This window comes from Vigna unguiculata, chromosome 9 (assembly GCF_037176805.1).
Source record: "Vigna unguiculata cultivar grain cowpea cultivar isolate G323 ecotype 2 chromosome 9, ASM3717680v1, whole genome shotgun sequence".
In the NCBI taxonomy this organism is placed as follows: Eukaryota; Viridiplantae; Streptophyta; class Magnoliopsida; order Fabales; family Fabaceae; genus Vigna; species Vigna unguiculata.
In genome coordinates this window covers 10713654-10731639 of record NC_140800.1, presented here as the reverse complement: position 1 = coordinate 10731639, position 17986 = coordinate 10713654, and the positions used below count along the sequence as shown (strand labels likewise).

General features: G+C 30.5%; 1 protein-coding gene across 1 annotated transcript; it reads left to right on the top strand.

Moving 5' to 3' along the window:
- The first annotated feature begins 12067 nt into the window (after positions 1-12067).
- On the top strand, positions 12068-15734 carry LOC114164624 (spermidine synthase 1-like). Its single transcript, XM_028049358.2, has 9 exons — positions 12068-12305; positions 13074-13150; positions 13228-13350; positions 13486-13590; positions 14235-14307; positions 14391-14462; positions 14559-14754; positions 15286-15412; positions 15499-15734. Exons 1-9 carry the CDS (start codon positions 12155-12157, stop codon positions 15571-15573), a joined length of 999 nt encoding a protein of 332 aa, XP_027905159.2. The 5' UTR covers positions 12068-12154; the 3' UTR covers positions 15574-15734.
- Positions 15735-17986: the final 2252 nt, after the last annotated feature.

The following is a 17986-nucleotide window of genomic DNA, read 5'->3' as shown; positions in this document are numbered from 1 at the left end:
AACTAGCCGTGTAAACTTTAATAATATAGTCATTTAGAATAGCGTATGTCCATACACTAATTAAAGGAGTCTATACACAAACACTAGACAAGTATGTCTATATATTGATTAGACAGGTCTAACAATATATACTAGACAACATAGATTAAATGTAAGACCATGAAATATTATAATAATTAGGAAATATATATTCAAGGTGGTTTATTATTATTTTTTGAAATATTTATAGTTTATTAATTATTTAAAAAATTTATTTTATTTAAAAGACATATAAAGTGGTTACTATAATATAAGTTTCCTGAAATATATATAAAGTAGTTATCATAATATAAAATAGGTATATATATATATATATATATATATATATATATATATATATATATATATATATATATATATATATATATATATATATATGGGTTATTTCTTAAACAGATTCAAGGTGGTTTATTATTATTTTTTTAAATATTTATAGTTTATTAATTATTTAAGAGATTTATTTTATTTAAAAGACATATAAAGTGGTTACTATAATATAAGTTTCTTGAAATATATATAAAGTAGTTATCATAATATAAAATAGGTATATATATATATATATATATATATATATATATATATATATATATATATATATATATATATGAGGGTTATTTCTTAAACAAATTCATTGTAAATTATAAGATTTATTATGTGTGTGAATTACTTTTTCTAGCTCGGCAATAGAAAGTCATTATAACTAAAAAGAATGACAGTAAACTAGTTGGCATTCTTCATGAATTTGGAACCGTAGAGATTGTCATCCTATGCCATGGTCTTCGATCCACCAAGGTGAATTTTCCCTTTTAATAAATTGTGAGCTCAGTTTTTTTATTATGTAAATGCTATTAAAAATTAATGACATCTAATTTCATTATACATACATATTAAATATGTTGATTAATTTATTTTCAATGTTTAAACATTTTTCTATGTCCAAGAAGATAATATCATGATAAATCTTGCTTCTGCTCTAGAGAATGTAAGAGTCAGTTCTTTCTGCTTTGACTTTAGTGGAAAAGGGTAGATATCTTATATTATAGGACAAATTGTGAACCTATTTGTTTTTGTATTCAAATTATGTAACCAACTTCACTTTTTTGTGTGAATATCAATGTTACTAGATTCAAAACTATTCTAAAAGTGCAAATGCAAGATGTTCAAAGGTTTTACTTATTTTATGCAATTGTTAGCATACATTAGTAACCAATTTGAAGCATATGATATGATTTTCTCTTTAAGAAAACAATTATTGGATGTTTATATATTCACATATGCATTAGTATAGTGTATTTGGTGAAAGAAAAACAAATGGATGATTAAACATTATTATTGATTCATTTGCATGTTTTGTCATGCAACTATGAATGAGATGCATAGATGGCTAATTGCATTGATGGAAGGGGCTAGTGTAAGACCTAGTAAATTCATACAATTAATAATTAATAAAGTATAAGAAATGATGGATTGAGAATACCCTAAGGGAGTTCCTTGATAAACCCTAAACAAGAAATAATGTTAACTTAAGTGGTTTAGAGCACTTGATTATGTTGAGAGGACTTGGGTTCAAGTCCTATGTATGTCATTAGTATGTTTATATAATTTTGTTTTGTTTTGCAAATATATTGTCAATGCGGAAGCATGATTTAAGCTCGTACGAATGGGTGAATTGACATGAATAATGTGATGGTTTGTTGGTTTGTATGTGTTTGATGGGTTGGAAGGATTTGGGTTTGAATCTTGGCTAAAGAAAGTAGACCTTTTATATTTTTATTTTGTTAAGTGATGGAAAAAAATCTAGAAACTGTAAAAATTCCCTAAGAAACCAGAGAGGAGTCAGTTTGAGTGCAGTAATCAAAAGTAATGACCATTAAACTCTAAATTTAAATTAATTTCATTTTTTATTTATTTTGGGCTGAATTGGTGAGAGGGAAAAGAGTGAGTGAGAAAGCATAGAGTTTTAGTGTGTGGCAGCAAGGGAAGGTAGGGAGAAACGAAAATTTCAATTTGGAGCGAGAGAGGGGGGGTACTGGAAAAGGAGTTTTCAAGTGGGAGCAAATGTTGAAGCTTTGGGGACGAGAAGAGATCTTTGGGAAGGACTAGGAGCAAGGAAACTGGGTAAGAGGAGTTGTCCATGCTTGTTTCATCGTGTTTGTATTATTTTGGAATGATTCCATGGCTTGAATGTTGAGTTCCCTTCCATTTCACGTAAACTTTCGTAAATTTTGGGTGTCTGCCTAGAAACTGCCTGGCGACTAAGAATGCTCCGCTAGGCGACACAACCATTTCTGATGATTTTTGGGTTCTGTGATGAACTGCCTGGCAACAATCAAGAACCGCCAGGCGACGCGCATTGGAACTGCATAATTTGATGCGTTTTTTATGCTTTTGTGATATGTTTGGACTGCTGAAATTATATAATATTGATAATAGGTTCCTTGGCGTGGTTTGATGATGATGAACTTGTGGGTGGGAATGTGATAAATATGGAGTTGTGTACAAATGTATGATTTCTATGGGCTATGTGCGATTGGTAATTGTGATGTACGTGAATCGGCCATATGTTAATAAGAAGCCTTAATCAGATTGTATAAAGTGATCAGTGCGTGCTAAATGTGTGAATGCATTTGGTTGAATCGGTGATGGAATGTTGATTCAGGAATTAAGGATATTAGATTTATTTCTGTGGGTGTGAGGAAAACTAGAGGTTTTCAGGTACTTGACGCACCGCCCGACGGTATACGCTATGCCGCAAGGTGATACTGAGCTGCCAGTAGTGGGTTGGCGTGCTCAGTGGGAAATAAAGTGAAATTTATAGGTGTTGTGAATGACTGATAGTATAGGAACTGAGGGTGATTGTATGATGTAAGAATTATAAAATGGGTTGTGTTGATTTTTGAACCATATTTAAGGAATCATGAGGAAGCTTGAAATGAGTATCATAGTAGGATAAAATTGTATGGGTACTTGTGTGTCTAGATTGCTGGTATGAGATTTGTGCCTAGTTGGGTGTTGGTTATTTAACTGTTTAAAAGTGACATATTAGTGTTGAAGCAGAATGTGTGTGGATTGATGTTGAGTGTCCTTAATAAACTGCATGTTGGGATTTTGTGATATGAAAGTAGTGTTCCTGTAAAGAGGTGAGGTAATGGTATTACTGGAATATTGGTTGTTAGTGTCACCTGTATGAGCAGGGGATTGATCCTTGTATGCTTAAACTCCAAATGTAAATACACGAGTACTTGCTTTGGTTGATGTTTTATGATTTGATGATTTGATGATTGTAGAATTGTGAATACTTGAAATTGGTGATCTGGGTGTAAGACTGAATGATTGGATGTGTTTGGAAATCCTTGGAAGTGCCTAAACTAGTAGAAGATTTTTTTTACTGGTGTGGCGCCTGGCGGTAGGAGAAGCTCCGCCACGCGATGAGCCACGAATAGGGGAATTACTGGGAGAGTGGCGCCTGACGGCAGAGGCACACCGCCAAGCGGTCTGGAGCCTGTTCGCCTAGCGGCACTTAGGAAGCACCAGGCAATAGCGCAGGGGCAGGGGTCCTTTGCAGATGGATTTGCATGGACGATCTTAATGGCTTGGTCAGGGGTGTGCTGGAGTAGTTACGAGCGGGGAGGTTCGTAACGGAGATTTGAGATGCGTGTTTGATGCGGGCGGGGAGGTCTGTATCTGTTGTACTCTTGTGTGGGGATACGAGCGGGGAGGTTCATATGTTCCGTGCTCACACTTGATGCTGTTATGAGCGGAGAGGTTCATAGTAGGTGTTCACGCATGTTGGACTACGAGCGGGTAGGTTCGTAGAGTTGGACTATGGGCGGGGAGGTCCGTAGAGTTGGACCACGAGCAGATAGGTTCGTGGGAGCATGATAATCCCTAAGGACCAAGGTTGTGAATGGATCTTTCTCATATAGGTTATGAGATTGGGGTGTAATGTTATAAAGAAGTCAATAAACTAAAATTGGCTAAGATAGATTGGGTGAGGGTTAATTCTTATTATTTTATTGATTGTATTATTTTTCTTTCTCAGCTTGCCCTTTTTGTTTGTGTTTGGCGATGATCGCGTGACTTGTCACGCGGAGCAGATGTGAATCCAAGTGAGAACGTTGATGCATAGTGACAGAGCAGGGAGACGATGGGGAATTTTTCTCTATATTTTATTTTCATGCATTTTGTAATAAATTTTATGATGTTTTTTCTCTATTATGAACATGTAATAAAGATGGAGTAGTGTGATTGAACTACCGCGAGATAAGTTTTAAATTTTCCCGCGCTTTGGGAACTTTATACAATGTTTTAATTTTGAAAGAAATTTTATGATATATGCTTTATCTAGTAGTATCCACCTAGGGTGTTACAGCTAGCAACTTTCTCTTTTGTGGTGTGAATAAAGATGTTTCATTTGTATATACAATGTCATTCTTATGTTTTTATAATTTTCTTACTTTGTATTTTCTTTTTATTTTTGGCATTAGAAGATGAAAGATTTAATAAACTTAATTGCTTATTCATTTTCTGTTCACTTAAGTGCTATTTCTTTTTAGTGTTATTTGTTGCCTTTTGTGTCTGAGTAGTTTGATTTTCTAAACCATCTCACATCCTGGGAAATTATCTTGCTAGGCCAATTCTTTGTGACGAGTGGCATATCACAAGTGATTAGATTTGACTCTCCTTATCTCAAGCAAAGTCAGCTACAACATTGGAGATATATGATAAGAGGTTTCTCCTTGCAACTTGTTAGTTACATTTATAATAAAATTTTCATCATCACATATATTTATTCATATGCCTCTTTAAAGATGTAATGATAATATATTTTCTTAATGAGAACTCAATAGACATTATAGTGGAAAGTGTTTTAGATCTCAAGTATGACCCAAAATTTGTTTGGGGTTATGTTGAGGTGTGATAAATATTTTTATTGTTCATTTCTTTAGCTTATTTTCTCAATAATTTCACTAATAAACTCATAAGTATTTGCTTCAACATTATTTATTACATGTTGCAGGTTAACTTTGAGTGGGGTCCTGTGTTAGATAAAGCTAGTTTCATGGTTAGTGTGATTAAAGGAATAACTGGAAAGACACGATTGAAGGTATTTTACAAATAAGATTGTGGGTAAAGTTATTGCAACTTCCTTGATGATATCTGATAGTTTTTATGCAGGTGTTGGCAATATTGCATTGAATATGTGAATCAAGACCAGTCAAACACTTTGTAAGACCCGAGAAAATTAAATAGTTAATTAAATAATTATTTAATAATTGTGGGTTATAGAAGCATTTAAGGTATTTAATGCGGATAGGTATGATGTGGAAAAGTACTAGCTCAAGTGGTTGAGAGACTTTGATTGTGTGTGAGGACTTGGGTTCGAGTCCTATGTATGCCATTTGTATGTTATTTAATTTATCAATTTTTATGTTATATATTTGAATGCATGATGTGATCACATAACCTTAGAATTGAAGGAATTAACAAAATTGTAAATTGGTTGTGTACTTGCTTTGTGATTGAAGGATTGTGAGTTCAAACCTTGTTGAGAACTAGTCAATTTTCTTTTTGCCAAATTTTTTGTTGGCATGAATATGAAGGGCTTAGGAACCCTAGTAGCTAATAGAGAGGTAATCCAGAGGGTTGGAAACATCATATTAAGAGACTTAATTAACCATTAACCCTTTCTTTTATTAATTTTCGTTTGGTGGAGAAAAAGGTAATTAGAGAGGTAGTAACTCGGGAAAGAGAGAGAATTAGCAAGAGGAGAGGTATTAGGATTGGAGTGTGAACATTGGGCAGAGAAGGTTTGGTGTTTGGCGTACTGCGGAGAGGAGTTGGAGGGGGAAAAACAGTGTTACAGGTGCAAACAAGAGAGGATGAGGTTTTGCTTCGAGGCACACTCACCAATTCGAGTTTGAGAGCGGGAAATCCAGGTAAGGGGAGTTGTTTTTAACTCTGTTGATTCGTGTTTATTGTCATGTGTTGATATGAATCAAATTGTGTGCATTTTCCTATTGAATTGTGATGTTATCGTGAAAATTCTAGGAATCTGCCCAGAAATCGCTTGGCGGGCATGCATGTGCTGCCAGGTGGCACATCAATATCCATTGTGTTTCTGGGTTCGCTCTTGAACTGCATGGCGGTGAGGCTGAACCGCCGGGCAATATATGGTGTTAGGGCACTGTTTCATTGTATTTCTGGGTAAATTGAGATATATCGAGTCCCAAGGTAATTCTGTGTTGGTGTGATTGCGAAATTCATTGTTTTCCTTGGCTTTGTGGTGCCTGTAAATTATACTGTGAGGGTATAATCGAGTGAATTACGTTTAAACCTAGGAGTTCCATTAATAATCTAGTTTAGGGTACGAGGATAGGAGTGAAGGGTTCATATGAGGAGGTTTCATAGAAATTGGGATTTGAAGCTAATAAAAACAGGGAAAACGAAATGGTAATGGGTCGTTGGATATTTTTATGATTTGAACCTGGATTGAATTGATGGAGAGTTGGAGAATTCGTGAGTGCAGCAGAGAGAGATGGAACCAGATTCTGATACGCCGCCTAGCGGTTTATGACCTGCCGTTAGGCGACGACTGGAGCAGTGGCACAGTCTGTGAGTGGAGAAGTGGAGGAGGGAAGAAGAACCTAGGTGAGTGGGTGGTACTAGAGAATTGTTAATGAAACTGTAAGGAACGATGTAAGTATGTTACTGAATTGTAGGAATTCGAATACGTGTGAAGGTTTGAGCATAGTATGGTGTGGATGTAGGAAAGTTGAATGCAAGATAGAGGAAATAATGATCTTAATGCAGAGTTTCAGGGTTAAAATGTAGACTTGGTTGATGGTGTATAATTGGAACATGAGATGGTGTGTCTTAAGGAATTGAGGTAATAGTTAAGAATTGTGTAACAAGGATTGAATGTTAATGTATAGACGTTGTACTACTGTTGTATTGTGAAATAGGTACGTAATGTGCTATAAGATACTATACTAGTGGTCTCATTTTTGGGATGAGTCATTGGTTATGGATAGAGGAAATGAAAAAAAAATCCTATGTCTTGTTGTGTGGTTAGGGAAGGGAAATTTATAGGTAATAGATTCACTAGTGGAGTTCTAAGGAGGCGAGAATATGAATTAAATTGATTGGGGTATGGTTGGGTAGTTTTTCATAAGGTCATGATGAATGAGAAAAAGTGATGCTTGTGGTAGTGTTCTAGTTTGGGAACAAATCAGTGAGTTTGCCAAAAACTAGTAGAGAGATATTTCTGGTGTGGCGCCTGGCGGCCTGCTGGTGCCGCCAGGCGATAGGAACAACAGGGAGGATCTCTGCACCGCGTGGCGCCTGGCGACAAGGGAGTGCTCCGCCAGGCGGTGTTGGAAAAATAGTGGCGCTGGAAGGGCGTTGGCGCTTGGCGGCGGGCAGGTACCGCCAAGCGGTCTGGACCTGTATTGCCTAGCAGTGATGGGTGTTGCGCCAGGCGATTGCGCTGCAGGTTATGACTTGTGTGTGTTGCTTTTAATTAACAATGATGCTATGCTATTGGGTGATGTTGTGCCATGAGCGGGTAGGTTCATGGATGGTGTTTAACATGTGATGATATGAGCGAGAAGGTTCATATCCAGTTACTCTTATGTGGGGATACGAGCGAGGTAGGTTCGTATGTTCCGTGCTCACGTTTGAGAGATGCCACATGCGGGGAGGTACGACGCTGGTAGATCACATTTCTTGGACGGGCGGGCAGGTCCGTAGAGCAGGACTACGAGCGGGGAGGTTCGTAGAGTTGGACTACGAGCGAGGAGGTTCGTAGAGGCAGGACCACGAGCAGGCAGGTTCGTGTGAGCATCATATTCCCGAGTCCAAGGCTAACCTTTTTGTGTGAACTGAAGGCTATACAGTCTTGGGGTTAAGGTCTTGGCCAAGAACTAAAAAGATTGAATAAGATAGGTGCATGACTTATCTTGTATGATTTATATATGTGATTTTTATTTTCTCAGCTCACCCTTGTTGTTTGTGTATGGCGATGATCGTGTGATTCGTTGCACGGGAGCAAATGTTGAAACAAGTGATGTTGAGGACGCCTAGGCGACGGAGTGAGGGCTAGCTTTGGGATTAAAGCTAGGAGATTTTCATATGTATTTTATTATGTTTTCATTTATGAATACGAATTTTGGAACTTGTAACACGTTTATTATTTATGTTATAAGTTTGACACGTGTTTTCATAAATTTAAATTTTTTCCACGTTTGGGAGTAATAATAATGCGACTTTTGATATTCAATATTTTCTTTTATTATTTATTTTAAGTAATATTCCTTAGGGATGTTACACACTTCATATGATGGTGAACAAAACTAGTACCTATAAACTTAGTTGGTCAATAATTTTTTATAAAACTCATTCAAATTCTTTAAAAGAAAAAAATTTAACTTACCAAATTAGATGAATGACCACAATCTCTTATTGTTCCAGAGTTTAGACACCCACAGATAATCTTTGTTTAGAAATAGGTTACTTTTTACATTTTCCATGTTTATTTGGTTCTTAACTTTTTGTTTATTTTTGTTGATTTATATTTAGACACAATGTCTATAATTGTTAAATAATTTATCTCTATAATTTATATTTAACTCATGGTCATGACTGTCTAAGGGGATATTTTAGCAAGAGTTGTTCCAACAAGTAATATTTCGCATTCATTCATTAATCAGCTCCCAAAATTTAAAGATCAAGCTAAAGATTGCATGATTTGATTGTCATTGTAGGTAAGGAAGAGAACAACAAGCTTCGAGATGTTGCTCAAAAGGTATATATTAGTTTCGCAAACTATATTACTGTGTTGTTTCATCTCATTAATTAATTTTATCATCATATACAAATAATTATGTGTTATGGAATGAATGATTTAGGAACCATTTGTGAGACATGAAATTTGTCACGTGAGGAAGATAGAACTTGGGAAAAATAAGTTTAGCAGAAAAGAGATGAAATATGTTTTAGATGTATATATAATCTTAGTGGTTAACTGACCGTTGATATATTTTTTAATGTTATATGTTTTGATTGACACGTTTTTGCCAAATTTATAGTTAGTGTAATTATATTCGTGTTATCCATAAAAAAATGAAAGACATAACGATAAGAAGTGATTTATTTATTATATTTATTCACGACAGTAAAGTAAAAGTTTTATAGGGTCAATTTTTTTTTAATAAATAAAATTAAAGTCTGAATTTTAAAACTATAAACAAATGATTAATTTACCAAAAGAATGAATGACGACTTTATCGTATAAATGAATGATGAAGATTAAAATTTATTAATAGGTTGCATTACCACTTATATTGTTATAAAAATAATGTAGTTAATTATTTAAATTTTGTATTTATCAAATTCTTTATTTAAATATAATAATAATAATTATTATTATTATATTAACATTTTTGAAATATATTTAGAAAAAATACTATAACGTATTTAAATATAATATTAATTATATTTGAAGACTTTATTTAAATAATTAATTATAATAATAACCGTTAATGTAATATAATAATAGTTGATGTAACAAGATTTTATTATTTATATTAATACTAAATTTAGTAATGAATTGCGCTCTTATTTATACAACTTAGAATTGATTTATAATATCAATAATTATATGATTTATTTTTAAATTTTTTTACTAATTAACCAATTAATTCCATTAATTATTTTTAATTTTATAATATGATTAAAAAAATTTCATTCCGTACGATTTGAAATCTTTTAAATTTATACATTTACGATTAATAATTATATGATTAACTTTTAAAGATTTTTTATATATTAGTTTATTTTATTAATTATTTTAAATTTCTTTAATTATGAATGTAGTTTTAATTGATAATTAGTAATATTATTATAATTACTATTGTTAAAAGTAAATTATTTATAAAATAATTAATTTTTAAAATAATTAAGAGTAAAATTGGTATTATAAAATGTGGATACAAAAGAGAGAATCCTGTTTATATATTACTAGTGTAAACACAGGCGCTATCGCGCCTGCGTGTACGCATTTTTCGAATTATATTTATAATTGATGATATTGTAATGTTATTAAGTTAATGAACAAAATAAAAGTATATTTATAAAAATTAAAGTGAAATGTATGGAGAAAATATGAAAAAAATAATTGTTGATGAATAGTATGAGAAAAAAGAAAAAAGAGATAAATAAATAGTTTTATAAAAACTTGTAAAATTAACCGTTAATTTTTAAAAATTTAATAAATAATTAAATTGTAAAGGGTAAAATTGGAATTATGAAATGTGGACACAAAAGAGGGAATCCCCTTTATATATAGTTATAGATTATAGATTAATATTAATATGATTAGTATTAATAAATATTTATTATTATTATTATTAATATTATTATTTTCATCACCATTTCTTTTATTATTATTATTATTATTATTATTATTATTATTATTATTTTGATTTATAGAATTCATGATTCACAATAAGCTTACACTATTTACTTCTATTATTGTTATTATTATTATTATTTGAAGAAATATTACTATTATTTTTATTAATATTAATGAATATGTATTATTATTATTATTATTATTATTTTTTTTTTTTTATTATTATTACAAGTGAAAACACAAATACTATTGTGCGTATGTGTGTTAACATTTTTTAAATTTCATAAAATGTTAAGTTAAAATTAATAAAAAATATATATAAATAATTTTTAAAATAATTTTTAAATATAAAATTAAAAAAATAAAATATATACACAACAAAAGTTTTTAAAATAATGATTTAAGATAAAAGAGATTTTTAGAATAATATTTAAAAACAAATTATTTATAAAATAATTAATTTTTAAAATAGTTAAAGATAAATGTTGACAAAAAAAATCTTATTTATATATTATTATAGATTAATATTTATTCTGTTATTATTATTATTATTATTTTGCATTATTATTATTCCTAAAAGTAATAATAATAAGAAAATTGTTATTATTATTTTTTTTACGGGGTTTCTAACCTATAATATATCTACATTTTATTTTAATTATAATTTATGTATACACATCTAATGTTATTATTAAGTTTTGTATGATTACTACATTAATTTTAAAAAATAAATATTAAAATAACACTACTTATTTATAGTTAAATTATTATTATTATTATTATTATTATTATTATTATAAAAATATGAACAAAACTCCAAATTTAACTTATTAAAATTATTTCTTTCCAAATATAATAGAAATAACACAAAATAGAAAGAAAAAAAAAAGACCTTGAGTATGCACAGGTCAAATTTTAAGTAAATACAAGTAAATTAACCTTGGTAATTTAATTCTCATTATATTCATAGCCCATGCTCTTTTTTGACAGTTAATCAATCTCATTCTCATTCTTGTAGTAGTTCTCGTAATAGTGTGATAAAATATTAAGATATATAAAGTTAATATATATATATATATATATATATATATATATATATATATATATATTTGTGTATATAAAATTAGTATTTAAAAAATATATAGTAAATTCTCTTAATATCAAGATGCTTTTTTAAACTTTCGACTTAGTTATACTAATAATTTGAAATTTTGATTGATTTTACAACAGCATTAAATATTCCAAAAAAAAAGAAAGACGTTGTCACATATAACCCTTGTTTTAACACAATTATTACTAGTGGAGTGTGAATGTCATTTGTGCCAAAAATAATATCTATAATATTCTTCATCGTGCAAGACATGTAGCTCTAGCCTATATTATCAAAACTTCTAACAACCAAGCAGCGCCAACTGATATTTATCGACATGTTTAGTTTTTTAGTCATTAAAGCTGTTATTCAATCATTAGATTTCTTCTTCTTTCATACGTTGAATCCTAATTTCCTTTCAAAACCTTGATCCTTTTGTCTTCCCTTATTCCATCATTTCAAAAACATGTATATATATGTATATGCAAACATAATCAAAATGCTTTAACTTTCACTACCCACTCTTAGATCTCCCAATATCTTTCCGTTTTTTCTAACACTTTTTCTCACGTTTGGTTTCTCATACTCATTTAGACTTCACAAATTGAAAAATGGAGAATCTTCCTTCAGCTATCATCAGCAATGGCAAAACTCGTATCTCAACTCCAACTTCCACGCATCAAGGAGACGCAGGAAAACCTGAAATTCATGTGCATCCACAAATTTCAGGATGGTTTTCAGAATATTCCCTACTATGGCCAGGTTCGTTTTATTATATTATATGTATAAAAGAATTCAAGTATAAATATATGTTTCAAATTAGATCAAAATGAGAAATTGAAAATCATATAAATAAAAGATTCATAAATTTATTATTTCAATGTTTCGAAAATTATGTCAATTTATTACATGGGTTAATCTTAGATCTAATTTGTGTTGTATATATATATCTGTAAGTATATTTATTGAACTATGTTTTTGACAAGCATTTTTTGTTTAAAAGGACAGATTAAATTGATGCATTTGTTGATGTCCTAGAATTAATTTATCATAAAAAAGGGCATGCCATCTTGTGAAAATTATAAAAAAGAATTTTTTTTTTCATTATTCATAAAATGTTTTGCATGCCCCGCCTCCATAATACATTTTCATTGGCTTCTGATCACGCTTCAGGTGCAAGGGTAATAATATTTTTGTCATTATATATGTTGTGTATAATAATGCATATGCATGTCAGGTTAAATAATTAACTGTTCATATTTTAATGGCTTCCTTAAAGAAGAATCTAAATATATGTTTAAGAAACGTGAGTATAGATTATTGCCGAGGTAATCTACCTCACTTGATTTTCATGTAACTAATAACCAAAAGGATCCAATGTGTCACGCTTCCAGCTGAGACACTTTCTAACAACCTTATTTAATAATCCATGTTTTTTGTTCTTGTTGATGATGATGTTTCTGCAGATATAATATTTATGCATGTTTATGTAAAGCTAACGAAATTGATTGACGTGTACATGTATTGTAGGGCAAGCACACTTCTTGAAGGTAGAAGAGATTTATTTCCAAGGGAAATCTGAATACCAGGATATGCTAGTTTTTCAGGTGATGATAATTAAAATAATTAATAATAATAATATATTACTGTGATTGACAATTGTTTAATGTTAATTCCATTGCAGTCATCAAGTTATGGTAAGGTTTTTGTTCTTGATGGAGCACTCCAACTGACAGAGAAGGACGAATGTGCTTACCAAGAAATGATGACTCATCTTCCTCTTTGCTCTATCCCTAACCCAAAAAAGGTTCAAATGGTTTCATTGTAGCACTATTTTCTAAGCATTTAAATATCGCATTAAGCTATTTTTGTGTCAAAAATTTAAACCACAATCTAAGGACCTCTCTTAACATATATTTTCGCCTGTGGTTCTGAATTTTAGGTGCTGCTTATAGGTGGTGGAGATGGTGGCATCCTAAGGGAAATTTCCCGTCACTCGTCTGTTGAACAAATCGACATATGTGAAATTGACAGAATGCTCATTGATGTAAGCATAATCTTTTATCCCGTATATTGTATCACTTGCTATTAAATGCTATTTAAATCGTTATTAAATTATTTATATAAGAAAATAATTTTTTAACAATTTTTTTTATAAGATGACATTTTTTAAGTAGTTTCTCATTTTCTATTTTCATATTTTTTTATGTTTTAAAATTATTTAAAATGTGTCATCTCAAATAAAATTATTGAAATTTAATTGTCAAAATATCATTGTTCATTTACACCTATCTAATTTTTCATAATAAATTCATGCTTCAACATGAGTTGAATAGTTAAATATTTCACATCAATAAGATATAACATTAATTTAAAATATATAAATAGGATTAATTATTAATTAATAGACTGTTTCGTGACAGATGAATATCATTTTTTTATCGATTTGAAATCTCACTTAAACAAATTATATTTTTAATATAAAATTTTGTATACACTATTAATGAAGTTACAATTTTTACACAATAGGACATAATAAACTATATTCAGTTTTATTATTATATTATTACGCGGTCATTATAAAATAAAGCTTTGATCCATGTAAAGCTTTTTATTAAATTAGGAAATGGATTACACAAAAGATGGTGAATTTTAATTAATTAAACTAAAGGGGTTAACTAATGATTTCAGGTGTATAAAGAATTTTTCCCAGACGTGGCTGTTGGGTACAAAGACCCTCGAGTGAAGCTTCACATCATAGATGGTACATCCAAACTACATGGCTTAGTATTATCTTATTATTCTCTTAAAGTTGTGTGATGTGTTATGTTCTATTGAAACTATCAGGAACTCTCTTTCTGAATTCTGTGCAAAGAGGAACCTATGATGCCATAATAGTGGATGCCTTCGACCCAATAAGTGTGTCTCATATCTTCTATATCTTTCGCTGTTGAATCTCAACAATATCTTCTTCAGTGATAACTAAGTAATTAATACTATATATTACTGTTCCAGGGCCTGATCATGAGCTTTTTGAATCTGAGTTCCTTCAAATGGTTGCTATGGCTCTTCGACCTGGAGGAGTTCTGTGCATCCAAGCAGAGAGTATTTGGTTTCAGTCATTGGATATCGAAGAACTCCTCACCAAATCTCACCAAACTTTTAAAGGTTCCTCTAATTATGCATGGACAACTGTCCCTGCATATCCAAGGCAAGCATCACTTATCATATCTTATTTTCTTCTTGTATTTCAAAAAAAAAAATTCTTAAATAAAAAATTAATTATAAGTGTTAAAAATTTCACGTAAACTAGAGATAAAATTAATTTAAAATATAAATCTTACTTTTCATAAATCAATTTTATAAGATTGAATTAAATTTAAAATCCTATTTATCTAAGATTAACCTAAATTTCCCGCACCTTTTTCTGAGTACTTAATGTCAGAAACTCTAACAGAGCTTCACCATACTATTTTTTTTCTTGGAATATGTTTATCTTAGATTAACCTAAGTTCACCGCACCTTTTTCTGAATACTTAATGTCAGAAACTCTAAGAGAGCTTCACCATACTATTTTTTTTCTTGTAGACCAAAAAAAAAACATCATGTTCCATTTCCTAGTTTTCTGTTTCCACCCTTTTTCGTAAAACTCAGTGTGTGATTTTAAAACCTATGTTATATGTTGGTTCTTGTGTTAGTGCGTCCACCAAATGTTGTATATCTTTGGTTTCTTTTCTTTCAGTGGGGTCATTGGTTTCTTGTTGTGCTCCACCGAAGGTCCTTATGTGGACTTCCGAAATCCAATCAACCCCATCGATCCCGAAAATCATGGCATATCAAACCAACCCTTGAAGTTTTACAACTCAGAAGTAAGCATGTGTATATATATAACAATCTAAAATTGATAGTTTTTTGTCCTTTAATTTAAATTTTCGATGTTGTGTATCCGTTTCAGGTTCATTCAGCTGCGTTTTGCTTACCATCTTTTGCCAAAAGGTTCTCGAATGCCAAAGCTACTAAAAGGCCGTAGTATGAACAAGACAGAGACACCTTCACGTAGTTGCAAGCATGTGTACTAATACCGACAACACTGCATGCCTCATTCATACCCTTTCCGACAACATTTGAAATTCGTGCCATTATTCTTCTGCCAAGATTTTTGAAAAGAAATCGTACTTTGTTATACTTCAACGTTCAAGTGTGTTATCTTCAGAAAATAACTACTCCATATGCGTTGCCATTATATTCAGACAGAATCAATGTTTCAATAAGCAAAACATCAACAAATTATTTAAATTGTTAGGTTCTTAATCTTTTTTGTGTTTACAACGGTGATACTGGAAATCAAACTTAAACTTTTCAACTATAAATCAATTTAGTTATTTGCATTGCAAGTACATGATGACCTTATTTATTTGGAACTAATTTTGTCTCTATATAACAGTAGGATCAAATCTATTTATAGTAATAAAATTCAGACACTAAATATTTTTACTTTCTGAGAGTTAGAAAATCAAATTTATTTTTTCACATTATCAAAACAAATTGTCCGATTATTCAGTTTTCTTCTGAATCCAAAGTATTTAAAAAATTAATTCTTTGAGATACTGAAATTTATCTAAGAATTAACTAATCTTTTTCTGTCAACTACATATATATATTCTTCATACAAACGGATTTCAGAATTCAAATCCTTTGCTATATTGTAGTCTCTTTACGAACATGTTCTTGAAAGAAATCATTATATTTTGGAAGTAATAGTCTCTGATGGAGTGAGTTAAATAAGTCATGTTTGGAAAGACAAAAAAAGCAAGACATGAGAGATATATTGTAGGTAAACCTAACACGTATAATTGCGCTTAACAAACAAGATATTGGTGGTGATTCTCTGTTGGAGTAGATTTTTTGATCTTGTTAAGATGTGACCAAATGATGGAATATGATCGATCTATCACTGTCCCTGTAATTAAACCTAAACCCATGGGAGGTTGGTGCGTCTATACCCAAAATTGGCTCAAAGGAAACACTCATCTATCTTGTCTAGTTTGTCTCCATAAAAGCTAGCAATTTCAAGCAAGATTCAACCCTAACGCCACTGAGTGTTCCTCCAACATTTTTCCACATTATCACGATAAAATGTTGAACTTTTTCTTTAGGTTGGGTAATTATGTGCATGACATGTTCTCGGTGGGCGAAAATTGAAACTATGAAACACTCAATGATTGCAGAACGTGCAATCAAATACCATAATCTATTTTTTGAGAATTAATTACATGTCTAATTTACCATATAGTTGAATATCGTTATGCTAGAACAGACTACTTTATAAAAAAAAAAATATTAGAAGAAAACGAAATTATGTCGTAAGCTATGATTTTGTATAAACTAACTTATTATGGATAAATTAATTTTAACAAATAGACAGTTAATTTTAATTTCTTTTATTTTTCTGTTCTAAAAGTTTTTATTGGAGAAATTAGTTTAAGAGAACCGTGATGGCACAGCGAAAATAGATTTCAAAATAGAGGAGTCCTCAGTTAAGTATTTATTAAGGAAAACATTAAAAAGACCCAAGAGAAAAAAAAAATTTGGGAATTAGACATTGTTCTCGAGTGTCAATTATGCTTGGAAGGTGGTGGTATCCTCCGACACATATTACAAAAATTGTTATCTCTAATTAATTATTGTAAATTATTTACAATTCATAAAATATTTATATCATCTTATAACATAATTAAAAACTACTAAATCTTTTTTTTTTTCTTTGAACAAAAACATTATATGAAGACCACATTTTTCTTTGTCTGGATCGGCAGAGGAAAACTACATGTCATGATTAATTTTACGAAAAAAAAAACTAATAAATTCTTATAATGTTTATCTTTCTAGTTTGACAAAAGTGGATTATCTCTCCTTCCTAATCTCTCCCACCTGATCTCTCCTTCCTTATTCAAAAACAATTATGTCTTTATAATTTTTTAAGTTTACCCTTTTACCTTCATTAAGATTCAAATTTGGTTAAAATATATATTTGGTCATTATTTTTATTCAGTTTTGCACTTTAATCCTAATTTTGTTTTTTCAATCATGTTCTTCGTTAATTTTGTTCAATTTTGTTCAATTTTGTCATTTTTTCTAACGCCGTTTAAATAATTAACGGTAATGAACATTGACTGCCACATGTCCCTTTGTAATGTTTTATTTATTTTTAATTCTTTAAATTTTTTATTTTTGGAAAAATGTTCACATGTCAACACAGAAGTGTGACACGTGTCAAATTTAATGTTTTATATTTAATTTCATCCTTTTTTTTAATTTAGTCTCAATTTTGTTTAGAATTGAACAATTTTGTTTCTCTTGAAATTGATACCAAATTTAATTTTATATAAAACTTATAATGATCTTTTTATTAAAATTCAAATTTTTATTAAATATTTTTTGTT